The following is an 18478-nucleotide window of genomic DNA, read 5'->3' as shown; positions in this document are numbered from 1 at the left end:
AAGAACACTGAAAATATTCAGCTTTTCAGTAATAGGAGATGTTATCAGTATATACTCTTGTCCCATTTTGATTGAAAATTAGTAAATCTGTATTTACATGAGCATTAGACCAAGTTTTAGGACTGGAGCTGAGCCCCAAAATAGCCTTATATGCAGATGGTCTAATTACCACTGAATCTTAGGAAGAACATTGTAACCTGCTGCATGGGGTATTGCATGCTTTAAGAAAAGAGAGCACAATCATTAGGCTTAAAAGAACATGAATTCGTTAAGAACGAGAAAATTTTTGAGTTATCTTATCCATGGCTGGCATGGAAGCTAATCCTGAAAAGATAAAAGGCAATAATAGAATGTCTGTATCCCAAAAACAGGAAGCAATTTAGGACTTTTTTAGGTTTGTGCAATTTATAGACACTTTATGCCTGGCCAAGTCTTGAATAACACATGTTCAATTAACTTATTAAGCCCTAAAAAAGTTTTTACTTTGACGGACTAATGTAAAGAAGCTGTCAATGAACCTTATGAGGCTCTGAAGAAGGAGAGTATCTTACACCCTCCTGACCACAGCCAGCCATTTTGTTTAAGGATACATTTGAGTTGTATGCCATTGGCCTAGAACTGTTGCAGAACTTTGGGGATGAGGAGAAGGAAGATAATAGAACAATAGCTTTAAAAAGAAAACTGACATTATACATCTTCAATGCCATGGTATAAATTCATTTTTATAATCATTTTCTGTTTGACTGTGTACTGTAATGCTACACATATTTCTTGTTTCTATTTCCGAGCGCGTGACTTTAACCCTCTTTTTTTTTCTTTTCTTTTTTTTCCATTATTAACTGGTTTCTCGAGTATCATTACTCTGTATGAATTTTTTTATGTAATTGTTTTACTGTTATGTTGAATTTCATATTATTCTGTGATATATTTAATAACTGTTGTTTAATGCTATGAATGCTGTATCTCAAGGTTACAAATTAGTGTATTCAAACACTAATTAGTTTTACAGTCATGTGTTTCATATGCAACAATGACATTTTATCATAAGATGTAGCAGGAAACATCTGATGATAACATGGGGGGAGGGTGGGGGCAGCACATGTGAAGATACTGCTTACTGTGAGTGTATTTTTTCTTCTTTTCACTTCATACATATCTTTGCTGGTTCAGATCTCTTGTTCTATAGTGTGAAGTGGAACTGAACATTACTTCTATAATGTTACAAAAGAAATTTTCTATTATCATGTTTATATTCATCTTCTGCGTATGCAATAATTACACATACTTTTTTTGTTTCCAGTTTTTCGTTTATGATTCAGTACACAGTGATTTCCACCAATTTGTCTTATTTTGATCATTCAAAATGTGATAAAATTATTGTAATTCAACTGCAATGAACAACATGAATTTACACACACACACACACACACACACACACACACACACACACACACAGAGAGAGAGAGAGAGAGAGAGAGAGAGAGAGAGAGAGAGAGAGAGAGAGAGAGAGAGAGAGAAAGAGAGAGGGGGGGGAGAAAATGGGGGGGGGGGGGGGGGAGAGGGTGGAGATGGAAGGCTCTTAATATTTCAGGGAAGAAAGTCAAGCAAAAGTGAAGTCTGAACATTCTGAGCTTTAAATGTGATTTCAAATGTTATGCTGCCAAAGGCAAGATTACCTGGTGTCCCGTAACTTCACAGCTATGAATGCTGTTAACACTCTCCAATAGATTGTGTGCTTCATCAATTATCACAATGCTATCTTTCAGTCGTATTCCACTTGCTTCACGTGTTGACTTGTGCAGTAGAGTATTGTAGGGGATAAGGACAACCTGGAAACCAATATCTCATGAATACTACTTTAAACTTGTTTGAAGCAATTTTTTTTTTAAAAAAGCCAACTGAAAAAGACATGGTGAAGTGAGACAGCATTTTCCTTTAAAATGTGAAAGGAAAATGCAAGCAAGAAACATTAACAAAACACAAAGAGATGCAGAAAAAATTTGAAGAATCAATTATTGTACATTATAGCCACGACTGCTGACACAGAGAAGTGGAGGCACAATGATAATTTATTGCTTTATAATATATAACATTGTTAATACCACTTTCTTCATTCAAAACGTTAACGCTATGACGCTTTCCAGGCAGAAGTACACAGCTGTAAGACAACACATGGGTATCATGGCAGAGTGTCACATCAGAATAAGAATCTGTGTACAATCTTAAACTATATCGCCATGTTGACAAGTACCAAGATCTAGTCTCATGAAAATTCCTATAAGGTTCACTGGATCATACCTTTGTTTGTTTCGTAAGTGTACAACAATGTCGGTGACTCAGGCATTACTTATCTTTAATTATTATTAATAATTTGTCAGTATAGTAACTTTGTTACAATATATAATATTGGAAATGATGTACAATGGTTTGTAAATGTTCTTAGAACTCTTTGCTAGCATCTATGGAAAACTTCTCACAGCTTGGACGAAACAGACATAGATCCATCATCCTTTACGTTCCATAGAGTCGATCAAGAAGAAGAACCTTCAGGGTTGTGGAACAGACCAAGATACACATTAACGACCACAAGAAAATTATAGAAACTTAATCTGCACACTGTACATGAATAAACTACCACTATACTCCTTAATGCTGTTTGTGCGAAGTCCATTACATTGTAGATAATTCAGTGAACATTATTTAGTGTTGTTCCCTTCAAAGGTAGTACCTACTAAACATGATCCTACTTTATCACTTAAGAGAAAAAACAGCAAAGCTATGAATTCTGATCTACTAGACAATCTCCCAGTTTACCCAGGCTTCACAGCTTGCCTAAAATCCACAACAAAGGCATTCCACTGTGACCTATTATTAATGCTATTGATTCTCCAATCAACAGATTTGCAAAATATCTAACCAAATTATTAGTTGCTGAAAAAATTGCATTAAAATCTCCCAAATGTTCACTGACATAATGAAGTAAATCAGAATTAATCCAGATGAAACTTTGGACTCTTCCTCTTCCTGTGGAAGGTAATTTAAGTTATTAGCAGACCAGCTTCCTCTCAAGACTAGTAAATCATTTTGCCATACTTTGAAGAGTACCTACTTTTTGTATAATGATGAATTTTATATTACTGACAGAATAGCTATAAATTCTCCATTTCTTACATCAGCGGCTAAGTTCACTATGGAGCATTCAAATGACATTAAATTCAGCTCTATCTGTCAATCTTGCTTTTTTCGTTGTGTTTATGACACATACATGATCTGCACACAAGGGATCAAAGTTCATATGTTTGATCTCACTGTTTACCCCAAGTCAAAACATCGTGACTTATACATCCATCCACAAAGCTTTCATCATCCAGCCCAAAAGAGTACCATTTTTATAAACACTGGTACACAGAACTAACTTTCTTTCTGACAAAGACTATGTGGATTCTACCATCAAATATCTGAAGAGGGTAGTCTGGACAAACGGCTATCATGAACAATATATTAATTAACCATGTACTCAACAATATATTAATTCACCATCTCTCAGAAACGAAAACACACAGACAATCATCACAAAATGTTCAGCCTCCAAAGGCATTACAATCAACCAATTTTCTGACCAGCCAAGAAAATTAGAGAGATGCTTTACCCAGTAAAAGGCAGCCTTAGTCTAAATCAACCTGGAATTTACAAACTCCTTGTGAAGGCAGTAGCACTTACATTGATCACTGTATACATACGATTTCAGAACGCTGCACATAGCACAGCCGCCACATTACATACTGCAATTTTGACAAATCTGCTATTGTCGAACACATTCTAAAAAACAAAAAACAATTAAATTTGACAAAATGAAAATAAATATTATCCCCTGCATCTACCTGCAAGGATTCTGTCATGAAACCACGTGTTCATACCCTTACAGGTGGCTGGAAATGTTGAGTAACAGAGCGAAAGTACAACACACTTTACATTTTTATAACTGGAGTTCCCTCATGGCTGATGACATCAGCTGTGCACTGATCATGACCAGTACTACAATAGTGTTGCAGCAGGGTACTGAATCAGTGCCACAGTAACCACCACTATGTGACACCACCACACCTACAGTAGCACAACAAGATACATGTTGATACAGCCACAAGGGAACACGTCATTTGATCAAGCTGCCAGGCCACTGAAACGATCTGGCCCCAGTGTGACCCAAGGTTGCATCAGTTGTTCAGGATCATGCTGCATAGCCGGTGTATCCATATGGCTCCATTCACACATTTGGCTTTTGCTGGGTTGCCATTACCTGTTATACTCAGCTACTTCCACCTGTACACATCAAGCTCCAGTTTGGTGCTGCTATAATTCACCACTTTCCCTAGCGATACCATCGCAAACTACATTGTCGTATGGGGCTGAGCACTGGCCATGGCAGCCAGCTGTTGACGAATTAGCGTCTGTTGCACAAGATGTCGCCTGCCTAGCTTTACTGCCTGGAGGGGGACCTCAACTGTATTGTAGCCATTAAAACACTATCACCACTGTCTTTCAGAAGGTCCAGCGTTCAACACCTCTTTATCACTAAGAATATACCGAATGGCATGTTGTTAATAAAAGAATTTGATACAGTTTGCTGTCATACTGCTGGTAGACCCTGAACTTCACGGCTGGAAATCTAAAATGCTTGGGTTGGGAGATGCCATCCCATCATGATCAACAGCCAAAACAGTTATCCCACCTCCAATAACGTCTTTACAAATCTGATCACTACAGAGCACTCAGCACTGAAAAGTTACAGAGAAGTAAACTCAGATATCTACCATCTACCTGCACCAGCATTGCCAATCATATTCCTTCATCACAGACATCGACAGAAAGCTGTTGTAGTATATGGAAGTTTTGGACTTCGTGATATCTCCATCATACAATTTTGTGAACTACATATCAAAGGGGTCAAATACAGGGAGCAAAAGGCTATTTACAATTTGTACAGAAACCAGATGGCAGTTATAAGAGTCGAGGGACATGAAAGTGAAGCAGTGGTTGGGAAGGAAGTGAGACAGGGTTGTAGCCTCTCCCCGATGTTATTCAATCTGTATATTGAGCAAGTAGTAAAGGAAACAAAAGAAAAATTCGGAGTAGGTATTAAAAATCATGGAGAAGAAATAAAAACTTCGAGGTTCGCCAATGACATTGCAATTCTGTCAGAGACAGCAAAGGACTTGGAAGAGCAGTTGAACGGAATGGACAGTGTTTTGAAAGGAGGATATAAGATGAACATCAACAAAAGCAAACTGAGGATAATGGAATGTAGCCGAATTAAGTCGGGTGATGCGGAGGGAATTAGATTAGGAAATGAGACACTTAAAGTAGTTTTGCAATTTGGAGAGCAAAATAACTGATGATGGTCGAAGTAGAGAGGATCTAAAATGCAGACTGGCAATGCCAAGGAAACCGTTTCTGAAGAAGAAAAATTTGTTAACATCGAGTATAGACTGAAGTGTTAGAAAGTCGTTTCTGAAAGTATTTGTATGGAGTGTAGCCATGTATGGAAGTGAAACGTGGATGATAGACAGTTTAGACAAGAAGAGAATAGAAGCTTTTGAAATGTGGTGCTATAGAAGAATGCTGAAGATTAGATGAGTAGATCACATAACTAAAGAGGACAGGTATTGAATAGAATTGTGGAGAAGAGGAGTTGTGGCACAACTTGACAAGAAGAAGGGATCGGTTGGTAGGACATGTTCTGAGGCATCAAGGGATCACCAGTTTAGTATTGCAGGGCAGCGTGGAGGGTAAAAATCGTAGAGAGAGACCAAGAGAGGAATACAGTAAGCAGATTCAGAAGGATGTAGGTTGCAGTAAGTACTGGGAGATGAAGAAGCTTGCACAGGATAGAGTAGCATGGAGAGCTGCATCAAACCAGTCTCTGGACTGAATACCACAACAACAACAACAACAACAACAACATATCAAAGTACCACATGGCCTGACAATAATGACAGAGGAAATCACCGAGAAGTTGAGTACCTAGTGTAGCAAGAAAACTAAGGAACATTTGCCCAGGAAAGCCAGAGCTTCATCTAGTTTAAAAACAGAACAGCAGCATCATAGATAACAACATGTGAAACGAACCAGCATGAGGATTAGATTAGACATACTTTTTGGTTACATAGAACTATAAATAGGGAAACCTCAAGGATGCAGAACAGGTCATAAAAAAAGACTACATAATACGTATTTACTGAAAAAGGAAAAAGGATTAAAGTAGCTTCCACAGATCCTATGTGAAGTGATCTCATGGATGTGGAATAAGTAAAAAAATCTTTAGCATATTTTCATTTATGAAGTCATAACAAACTTGTCACACAAAAAGCATTCAAAGACAACCATCAGTACAAGTAGCAGCATACAAACAAGATGAACATCAACAAAAGAAGAACAAGGGTAACAGAATGTAATCAAGTTAAATGAGGCAATGCCGATGGCATTCTTTTAGTAAATGAAACACTGATACTTATAGGTGAGTATTGGTGTTTGGGCAGCAAAATAACTGACAATGGACGAAGTAGACAGTATATACAAATGCTAGGAACTGTTTTCTGAAGGTATTTGTCTTGACTGTAGCCTTGTATCAAAGTGAAACGTGAATGATAAAAAATACTGAGATTAAGAGAATAAAAGCTTTTTAAATGTAGGAGTCAGAAAAATGCTGACAGGTAGATCTAATAGCTAACGATGATGTGCTGAACATTCTAAGACATCAAGGAATTATCAATTTCATAATGGTGGGACATGTGCATGTGCATGGGGGGAGAGTGTAATTATTGAGAGAAACCAGACTTCAATAGACTAAGTAGGTTCAAACAGATATCATAAGAAAAGCCGAAAACAACACTAGGATTTTCAACTGCATTCTATAAAAAAAAAACAACTTAAAAAAAGGTGTCTTGAAATAATGTCAACCCAGCATTTGACTCAGTTTCCTGTAATTATTGGGAGATGAAGAAGCTGGCACAGGATAGAGTAGCATGGAGAGCTGCATCAAACCAGTCTCAGGACTGAAGATCACAACAACAACAACCTGTAATTATAAGTATTGCTTTGATGCTGCATTTCAGTGAAGCAAACAGAAGTTGAGGTAAAGTCAAAGACATGGATAACACGAAACATAAAGAAATCATCAGGAACTCTTATACAGTTTAATAAAGCAGAAAAACAAAATGCACCTTTCTAACCCTATGTGAGAAATGACGGCAATGTATACAGGAAACTTACAGTAGCTGCAAAAAGTTAGTAAATGACTCAACTATCAAATAAGAAAATAATGAAATGAAATTATTAACCTCATAAAGTTGTAAATAGTGGACAGAAATATAGTAAAACACAATAAATTCATCACACAATGTGAAGGAAGAATTGTTGAAGATACATGGATTAATAACATATTTAACAAATATTTTGCAAATACAGCACAAAATTAAAAACCAACTGATCAATAGATGATTTAGCACACCAATAGTAAAGCCACTTCAAACAAGGATGATGCACAAGACACACAAAACAATCTCACTATTATTTAGCTTCTGTATTTTAATTCAAAGAGTTACACAGGAAAAGTTTTGAATACTAAATGCAGCACATTATTTTAATGTTTAGAAAGGGAAGAGTTAAAAAAACTGATATAGCTGTGCTTAATTTCTTGACAGAGGTCATGAATGCTATAGAATAAAATGAATTAAATTGTGGCCTGTTTCTAACAAGTCTAAAGCCTTTGATCTGATCAATCATGAACTGCTACTTTGGACAAACCGCGTGCGCCACACACACAACACACACACACACACACACCTTTAAAGGATTTGTCTGAAAGCTAGCAAAGTTTTTATCCTTTTTTTATGCCCATCAACAACTGAACACTTTTGCTATCAGCAAGGTATGTCAACATGATACCTCTTTTCTCGTGTAAAATCACAGAAGCGCAGGAATAAACGGACACCCATAAAAATTTGTGGAAAGAGTGTGTATATGCAAGGGTGTTCTTGTGTCCACACATTGCCTCATTGCACAAGCAGTCGGCTATGGCCTTTCCTTGCTTTGGAGCTTGCAGGGCATTTATTGTGATGAAAGGCAACAGAAAAAGAAACACAAAAGTGACTCTAGGTAAAAAAGTAGCTAAATAACAGAGGTACAAGAAGTACAAAGAGACAACACAATTTCATTTACAAATTTGAGAAATAGGTCATAGTGAGATTTTAGACTTTACAGAAACTGCAGTGACAAGACTGGCAATAACATTTCATTAACTAGTAACCTGTGACTTAACATACAAGTTTGAACTATTTATTTTGCATTTCAAAACAAAACTAGGGTCTATACTCTGGCAAGAAAAAAAATTCCGGATTTTTGCTGGACTTCCCAGCTAAAAATACACTTTTCCTTGTCAAGTGGCTGTATACTTTCCCTCGCAGCTGTAAAACTTATCAACCCTTCCAAAAGTATAAATACAAATTCCACCAAAAACAGCACATTAGTTTCTGAAGCACTGAAATTAAGATTGCAAAGTGCTTTTGTCAGCCAATCATAGCTCGAGTGGAGTGATATAGTCAGCCAATGGCAACATCACTTAAATAACAAACACACAAACAGGGAAAGTTAATGGCTTAAATTAATATACATGTAGTATAGCTAGAAACAAAGCAAAGCTTTCACATATACATTGGTCCTTTTTGCATATGTTACCCTTTCACAGACATCAAACCCAAATATTAAAATAAAATTTTAAGTAATGACATAAATGGCTGGTCTTCTGGGCCCGAAATTTTCCTAAGTGGCTGGCCCTCAAACTGTTACATATTGAATTAGACTCAAACACTCTGTGGTTTAAGAAATTCATGGCACATTCTCACACGTAACGTGGCTCTTCTAGCATAAAAGATAATTTACTTTGGAAGTAATGCTTGTCAAACCACCATTCACAATATTTTCCCATGACCTGTTATAAGTAGGTACGTTTGAACAGCAGTCAGAGAGTGCCAGAAAGTGGGCATTACTGTGCATGCGCAGCTATGATGAAATTGGAAGCCCTTGCTTGGTGTTAGCTCTGTTCATATGCCTTTAGTCAGTCGTATTTCTGTTTGGAATTTCATGGTTTGAGGGGCATCATATGTCTATATGCAGCACTGCAGCATGCTGCCCAGAGGGAACATACAGGTTTACTGTACTTTGGACAATTGTTTTAACATATTCTTTCCAGATAAGGAATGCAAAATAAGAAAGCAGTCCTTGGAATAATATTCATTTCAAAACTAGTCTCTACAACTCAAAGTACCATAATATTTAGTAAAATTTTGCTATGTTGTGACTAACATAGACTATTTTATTTGTTCTCTGCAATACTGGTATACAGCATTTCCAATCATGTTTACATCCACACAGCACTGCGAAAAGATGGTAAGAAGGAATACAAACTTCTTGCAGCAAGAAAAAAGAAAAGAAAAGAAGGTTGTTTGTATATGCCAGAAGTAAGGACAATAAGTTTTTCACGACTTTTTCAAATATTATAAAAAATTAACAACATATCTGTGACGCCGAGGAACACTATAACTGGCAATTTATATTCTACTTTAGGAGTAAATACAAGGCCTTTTGGGGAGTTACAGTGATAAAACACAATGTGCTGCCAGTCTACTGAAGAGTGGCATTCCATACATTCAAGACATTAACAGCACAAATGAAGAAATAATGTCAAGTCTAAAGGAGGTGGGCAATGGCCCTGCCGCAGTGGATACACCGATTCCCGTGAGATCACCGAAGTTAAGCGCTGTCGGGCGTGGCTGGCACTTGGATGGGTGACCATCCAGACCGCCATGCGCTGTTGCCATTTTTTGGGGTGCACTCAGCCTCATGAAGCTAATTGAGGAGCTACTTGACAAGAATAGTAGTGGCTCCAGTCACAGAAAACCATCATAATGACCGGGAGAGCGGTGTGCTGACCACAAGCCCCTCCTATCCACATCCTCAACTGAGGTTGACACGGCGGTCGGTTGGTCCCGATGGGCCACTTGTGGCCTGAAGATGGAGTGCTGTGCTAAAGGAGGTACTAGACAAGAGTTGAAACATTTCTTGTGATCAAAAAACGTTGTGTTTTCACAGATGGCAGATTGTAAAATTCTGCTAAGTCAGTCAATACATTTGAAAAAGAACATTTTATTTAATACTACTGACCAAATTTGCATTTTTAGCCATTTTCAAGTAAACATTTATGTATGTTTGTACATATATAGCATTAAGAGATCATACATTACACTATAAAAAACACATCAGAATACTCCACGAGTACTGGAATTTTGTAAACCACACTAAAATACATAATTAGGCTTAAAGTGCACATTTGCATGTTCATATTCACAATAAAGAAAAATTAAGCTTTCCAGTGTGGTATTCGGGATGCCAATTTTCTTGAAGTAACAGTACTGTACTCCTTCTTGTTTGGTTCTTCATTTTGGCATTCTGCTTTATGTGCCACAAGACAAAAAAGTACACTTGAAATTCAGTGTCGAGTTGGAACTAAACAATTGTGTGGAATGAAACATTTTGTTTGAAATAAATTGGCTACCTCTGTGGAAAAGATTAATAAAAGCCAAATTTCTTTACAAAATCGACAAAAATAAGTTCATTGTTCTGCAAGACAATTAATGCTCAACTGACAATAATGTGGGTATAGAATAAAATAGCAAAACATATTAATAACACATTTTAGTCTTTAGTAATTGTCGTAGCGGCCCCTTACCTGTTAGAGTGCCCGCACAACAGACAAGCAAGGTGGGATGCCGACCTCCCTTCAAGAGCTCATATCAAAAACATCGCCAGTGAATGTATACATCAACAGACTTTCGGCATAAACACGGCACTAATTCATGGAAAGCCGTATGACAGAGGTGCATCAATTGGAACTAATGTAACTAAGTGTAGCACTCTGCAGAATTGGTGTTATGAGCACAACAGCAGAGTTAGACCGGCAGTGTGTACGTACAGCTAGGGCAGCTCTGGCCAATGTCACTCAAAAATACTCCTGAGTAGACACTCGCCATAGTCTTTTGTAAAAATTTGTATCTTGTGTAGTGTTGTTGTTATTTCTTTTCATTGTCTTGTAATTTTTATCTGGCTTTTGCCACCACAAGAATTATTGTGTTTCCTGGTGTTCTCGAGTTTGAAAATTAGTGCAAGCCAGAAAGGCGTTTCAGTTACATAAAATGTGTTCAAACTTGATCTTTAGTTCTTTCCTACCGACCGCAGGGCACTACAGTAGTTACGTGAATGTATTTTAATTCAGCAAAGAGCTCCCAACCACGGAAATTCATTTTGTTTTCATTTGACCTGAGAGCTGTAAATCAAAAGAAAAAAAAAGACAAAATCACGAAATGTAGACATGGGTCACATGGTGGCTATATCTCCTATCAGCAGTAGGGCCAAAGTTGTTAATAGATGATATTAAAATGTTATTAAAGCAAACAACAAAGCTAATTACCAACACAAAATATAATGTTCGAGGGAAATGTAAGTGTTTTTTTTTTAAAAAAAAAAAGCACACACACACACACACACACACACCAGCAAACACAAAGGCACTAGCAATTAGGATAATGAAAGGGGCTGCCAATGGGTAAGCGCACAGGAAACTTTTAAGGAATTTATAATTTTGCCTTTTCAGAATTACAGTTATATTAAACTGTTTCTTACGGAAAGGCAAGGGCTAGAGACTGAAAAATTTCAAGATCTGATCAGGATTTGATCCCATAATCTTTCTGTTTCCAACCACGCACTTTACCACTAGACCACCAAGTACCACTATCTGCATCATTTTGTGGAGTGAAAGTGTACGACACCTTCACATCATCACCTGTCAATTCCTCATAAGTTAATTTTAAAGCAATGTTCCATGTTTACTTTCGACAGTTTTGAAATAACTCTCAATGGACAGTACACATTGGCTACATACTTGCAGAATTTGAGGAACTATTTTCAGTTGAGAGCAGGTCAAATACTGCCACATTTTAAAACTTTTTGTGTGTCAAGAACACTTCCTTTCCTTTGAAGTTTAACAAACCAACAACACGAAAGTCATCAAGAAAAAGACTTCATGTCACTCGAAATGAAGGCAAAGTTGTAATTCCTGCACCCTTGAGCATTACTGAACTTCCAAGCATGTGCCTCTAACACATCAAGCGAGTCCCTTCTACCACCTGGCTCTCTGCTACAAGAACTGAGATGCACCACTTACTTGAGCAAGAGGGACTGCATCCCTGGCAGCATAGTACGGGCATGCTTTCAGCATTTTCCCAGCAGTCACGAGCTCCTCAACATCATGGACAGATGACAGAGCCGTATCCCTCAGCTGTTGCACTCTCTCACGCTGCCGGAATGGACAGCTGCCCCCACCTACAGTCTTCTGTCGCTTAGGTGCGTTCTCTTTATCTATGGGTTTGGATTTGGTCTTGCTCTGGAGCTCAAGACACCTGAATTTAAAATGATTACCAGACATAGTTTATAACGAAATAACTGACATCTTTCAATAAAACTGTTATTGTGCTAATATAATAACCAAGACTTAGTCTCTCGTGGCCACGGGGGTGTATATTTGCGTGTTGCGTGTTAGATTTTACTAGAAAAAGAGTAAGAGCTTGAAAGCTAGTGTGAATACTGCTTTCAGTTACGTGTTTTTACACTCCATATATCAGTCTGGTAGGTGAGTGGTTGCCTTTCCCTTATTTTACATTTTGTTCCATACAGAAATTTCCATTATTGTTACAATATGTATTCAGATCTTCAAACTGAAATCAAATCCAACAACGTCAGAAAAAAAGATTTTACTCAGCAAGTGGCAGCACAAACAGGGACACAGAAAATGTGATGAAAATTTTAGATTTCAGTACCCGACCCTTTTACATTCAGCAAAAGAGAGGAAAGGTTTGAAGGGAGTGGGTCAATTCAAGGATTAAGTAGAAAGTTTCTTACGCCAAAGAAGATACAGCAGAGAATAGCAGAAAGGGAAATCAAAGCGATTTGAATATCTGGAAATTTATATTCATCGGAAAGGAAACTGGATAAAACAGTGATAAAGAAAGGGGGGAGGAAACAACCACAGGAACATGGATGACACGAAACTAGACACACACACAAAAATTATTGAAGAGTAGCAACCACAGACAAAAAACAAAGAGACAAAATAAAAAGAGAGAGATGGAAGTAAGTATTAGTGGAACTAACTCAAAACCAAATTCAATCTAAAATCAAAGAATAGACCCAATAAAGCTCATGATCCCTCAAAGGGGATGCTGCATTATCAAAGGCACCTTCAGTGGCATGCACACGAGTTTGCACTTGTCAATTAAGTTGAGGGCTATGCCGGTGGTAGTGTAGCTACCAGCAGTGTCATTCAAACCAGGGCAGGTCCAGTGGAGGAGCCAGACAAAGGGAAAGGAGATAGTTTTAGACATAGGAATGCCAATTTTCTTAGAGGAGTAAATGCTGATGTCAAATTCTGGTCCTATAGGTTGAGGGCTGGGTCAATGGACCAGCACCCCATTATTATTAAATCTTCCTACGGCTTGAGAACCTAAAACGAAGTTGTAGAGTTATACATTGCCTTTTTAGATTTAGCAAAAGTTATATCGTGTATAAATTCTTTTTGGTGGGACAAGAACATTTCTAACAACAGTAAGAGAAAGAACATTTAAGCTAATGGGTGAATCTGTCCTATGATAGGGATTAGAACTGTGGATTTTAAATGCTGACCCCAAAAGACAATCAACAGCTGTGGAAATGGATTATTTACAAAGGAGCACCAGAATATTAATAATCGAGGAAAAAAAGACTACTGAAGAAGTAAGAATTAGAATGAGGGCAAATGAAACAGTGACAGATAGGATTGAAAGATAATCATTAAAAAGTTTGGAGATCTGTGATGTTTCTGAAGGTCAAAAATCTCTCCTGCAGCAAATCAAAGTAAGTTTGCACAAACAGTGCTTGTGTGAAAGTCAGCTTGCCCTTTTCATCTGTGACACACAGAAGGCAGTAAAAACAAACACTCAGATTCATGCCATGTACCTTGACTTCCAGAAGTGTTTGACAAAGTTATAATATATGTGTGCACAGAATATTACACACTAATCCTGTGACTGAATTGAAGAGTTCCTAGCAAATAAAACACATGTTGTCTGCAACACACAAAAAATTTCCGATGTCAAAGTGGCTTTGGACATACCCAAATGGAGTACTATAGGACCACTAATGTTCACAGTATATACCAACGACCTGTGGAGAACAGGCATAGTGCAATGATAGTCGTTTACAAATAATGCTGGTGTATACAGAGAATTCTGAATGCTAGAAAACTGTAGCGACATTCAGAAAGATCTATGGAGGACTGACAGTGCAAGGATTGGCAACTGACCTTCAAAGTAAACAAATTAATTGTATTGTGCACAAGTACCGTACACGGAAAGACCTGTTATTGGACAAGCCACTAGAAGCAGTAACATCCATTAAATATCTATGAGCATGCGAATGAAGTGATTTAAAGTGGAATGTCCACATAAAGCTAATAGAAGGAAAGAAAGATACCACACAGATTAATTGGAAGAATCCTCAGTAGTAGTAGTCCACCCACAAAGGAGCTAGAGCTTACAAAACCCTCGTTTAACCAATTTCTCTATATTGTTTGTCGGTCTAGGATCTGTACCAAATAGGACTGTTAGCAGAAATAGAGAATATCCAAAGAAGTGCAGTACATTTTGTAGCAAGTTCATTTAGTACTCACGAAAGTATCACAGATATGTTCATCAAACTCAGTGAAGAGCCGTTTAACTTTTTACTTCCTCCAAAATACATCTTGCGAAAAGGCCATTAAGGTCAAATCAGTTAGATTCGAGCTCTACCATTCCCTCTCATCTACAGTAAAATATATAGCTGAACAAAACTATTAAGTAGCTCACAATGTAACAACAGCAGAAGTTTGCACAAATTTTAAATAATTATCTCATATAATTTGCTCAATGTTATATTTTGTTGAGAGAAGTGGGTACTTATTCAAACTACAGGACAAAACAGAGACTTTTGTGTCAATATGGTTTGGAAAGTTTTCCAGAAGGTAAATAATTTAGGAGTAAAGATATCAAATCACTGAATAGTAGAGGCATTGAGTTGTAAACAGGCATGCATCCTTTTTCGGGCTAGAGTACACCCCTCAACCCCACTCCTCTGCCCGGTCCTTATTATGTACCAATAAACAACTTAATGCCTCTAGTGTTCAGTGATTTGTTACTTTTTCACCTAGGTTATTAACTTTTGTGTCACATTATGATGTATTTTCAGTGATGACTGACACTGACTGTTCATCAAAAACATTATAGACAAACTGTCTTTGGCACTGGCCCTGGAACAACTTAATAACAATCACAGTTATTATATACATTATTACCATCAGCACATTGATATATTTCCAAAGGAAAATTAAACACATACAGATAATTCTCTGTATGTTTACATATTATTTATAAACAAAGAAAAAATTTGAGGTGATAATTCTGGTTAGGCATTATCTTTTTCTGCTCAAACACTTGTAAAATTTCGGTTCTGAACAATGAAATATTAATATTAGACACAAAATATTATTTCCAACTGTCTCATTTAAAGATATTCTAAGACTGATGCATTACAAATACGTAGGCAGAAATGTTTTTTAGGAATGTTCAAAATTATAAATACTTTAAGTGTTTATATATTGGTTAAGAAACCGTATTGTTTTACATTATTTTCTATAAAGTTTTATAATGCAAATTTTAGCCAAAAGATTGTATAAGGATTTGGATTGAGCTAAAATGAATAAACTGACTAAATTCAAAGATCATTACGTGATGTTTTTATTTCCACATTTTCATAATTTAAGACATTTTAAAATGAGATGAAGAGCTTTGCTGTCTACAAGACCTTAAATTACTTTAAATCATTTCAAATAGTATTTAATGTGTGCGAAAGTAATAAAAATTAATAAGAACACAGATAAAACTAATAAAAACATCAAGTTTTGAGTACTCCAACAATCGTATTTCATAATGTAGCTCTCCTAACTTGGCAGTTATATCCCAGAACTCATAAAAGCTTACTAACAATCATTCTCCCTACACACTATTAATGACTTGCAATGCGAGGGGGGAGGGGAGTTAACAAGTGATACATGCTTTCCTTACAGCACACACCATGATGTGGCTTGCAGAGTATAGATGCACATGTAAATGTAGAAAATAAATAAATTTGAAAATAAGATAAACAGAGTTTGCACAGGGGGTGGGGTTATAATGGAAACATGGCAGGCAATGACAGGAATGGCTGGTCTCAAATCAAGGCTAAGTTGAGTGGCAGTGGCCATATACACTCTGAATACTGCAAGTCTTCCAGAAGTAGCCTGGGGCTGCTTCTGCCTGTTAATACTTAATTTGACTCATTCCACATCCCTCAAGGCACTCCTTAACAGCCAGAGTTACAGATCTCCATGTGTGAATGAAAAGGGAACTGCAATGTTTCTTACTGAAAATTCACTCACATAACCTAAAGAGCTTCAGGCGATATGTAAAGACTGTCAGCTGTACCAAAATTAGTGTCCTATGCACTTAGAGATGACACAGGAACTGAAATCAGGGGTAGCAAAGCAACACAAATAATGCTGAAATCAGTTTTCACATGTTCCTTTACTACGGAACATACTGGTGTACTTGCCGAGTTTGCTTCTCTCACTACTGCAAAGAGAAGTGAGATAGGTATTATTGTCAATGGCATTGAGAAGCAACTGTAGTGGGTCAGGGTTTAGTGACTCCTGATATTGAGCATCAGTGGCAGGAAGGAAGCGACACTTTGTGGGTGGTGGAATGGGCTCTTGACACAGTGGGTGAGGTGTGAGTGAAACATTGGTGGTTCCACTAACAATCATTTATTGAGACATAAGACTCTAAACAAACAGACTAATACATTGTCTTTTAACTGGCTCAATCCTTCATGGCTGCGAAACGGCAGAGTCATAGCATGCAGATTCCGGTGACAGCTGATACAGTGACAGCTCATGTTCCAGTGGCACACCGACAACGTATTCTTCCCTCAGTACCGTGCCCATGACTCTCTGCAGCGGTGGTGCGGTCTCCTTCTTGGAATTCGCTCATTGCATACTAACAAGCAGCTACGGCAATACGTGGACTGCTCCGTCCCGGAATCGAACCAGCGGCCCTCAGGTTTGGCACCTTCTGGCAGAGTTCATCAGCATCTAAGTTCACAGGTGACCCATTTGGTGAGATCGCAGCCCCTTCTTACTCACCACCCACCTGGGTAATTACCACATGAACTTCTTTCTGATAACATCTGGAATGGTTGCTTCTGCATTGACCTATGGGCTGACGCAGTACCGACATCTTCTTCTGTCGAGCAGTGTAGCAGCTAAGTCAATGTAGCGAAGCACGACATCTGCTGACTAACCATCGGTCCGTCCGTCCAGGCGATGTTTCTTCATGTCTCCTTTCTCCCCTCGAAGGGCCTTCCAAAGGACCACCTCAAAGGACCCCTCAAAAGACCCCCTGACGCCCAGCTGTCGGAGGTATTTATTCGGTGTTTTTGCCAATGTCACTAAGTTTCTAGGGTGGCGACTGACTCTTCGGTCATTGATGTATGCTTCTAATGTTGGGCCAAAATGTTACCAATGCTCAGACACGTGCCGGCTTTCCACTGTATTGGTGTGGTTGGACATTGCTCTGTCATCCCCATCCACATCACCAGATACGTCACACACATAAGTTCAGTATGCTGACAGTTCCTGGAGCATTGACCACTGATGTGCGAACAGTGCTGGTCATTGTTCTCTTGGAAGTATTGCCCATCTGCTCGGTCGTTGATCTGTTAAAGTGCTGAACGCTGCTGCACAAACTCCCCTGGTCATTGGCCTTCTCACGTTGGGCAGAAATGTTACCAATGTCATATTGTAGCTTAATGTGTCAAAGTCTCTAAAATGTTCACTTAACCTATAAGTCTTTCTGCTTTGAACAAGCATAAATAATACATAATTATTATACACTCAAAATGACTAATATCGCTAATATTAAATAAGGCTATGTGCCCTGATAGTATCCCTGTCATATTTCATACAGAGTACGCACCTAAGTTAGCTCCCATTGTAATTATAATATTCTGTAAATCCCTTTAACACACACACACACACACACACACACACACACACACACACACACACACACACACACAGAGGCCACTATACTCAATGACTGGAAAAATGCACAGGTCACACACATCTACACAGAGAGAAACACAAGTGATCCACAAAATTAACATACAATTTAGCAAACATTCATCTGTAGTAGAATCCTAGAACATATTCTGGGCTCAAACATAATGAGGTACCTCGAACAGAGTGATCTCCTCCATGCTAACC

At 37.9% G+C, this 18478-nt stretch overlaps 1 protein-coding gene and 1 pseudogene across 4 annotated transcripts in view; one reads left to right on the top strand and one right to left on the bottom strand.

The window, feature by feature from the left end:
• The window catches only part of LOC124794959 (ATP-dependent DNA helicase DDX11), a 162284-nt gene that overhangs the window by 93846 nt on the left and 49960 nt on the right, over window positions 1-18478 (bottom strand). For all 4 annotated transcript variants that reach the window (XM_047258678.1, XM_047258675.1, XM_047258674.1 and 1 more), the window contains 2 exons: window positions 12275-12509; window positions 1677-1829 (listed from right to left, as the gene is read on the bottom strand). In XM_047258678.1, the coding sequence (XP_047114634.1) occupies window positions 1677-1829; window positions 12275-12509 (388 nt within the window). The remainder of the gene's footprint in view (window positions 1-1676; window positions 1830-12274; window positions 12510-18478) is intronic.
• LOC124796569 lies at window positions 9757-9874 on the top strand (annotated as a pseudogene).

The sequence above is a fragment of the Schistocerca piceifrons genome, chromosome 4, assembly GCF_021461385.2.
Source record: "Schistocerca piceifrons isolate TAMUIC-IGC-003096 chromosome 4, iqSchPice1.1, whole genome shotgun sequence".
Taxonomy (NCBI): Eukaryota; Metazoa; Arthropoda; class Insecta; order Orthoptera; family Acrididae; genus Schistocerca; species Schistocerca piceifrons.
The sequence above is the reverse complement of the archived record's forward strand: the minus strand, read 5'-3'. Positions and strand labels throughout refer to the sequence as shown.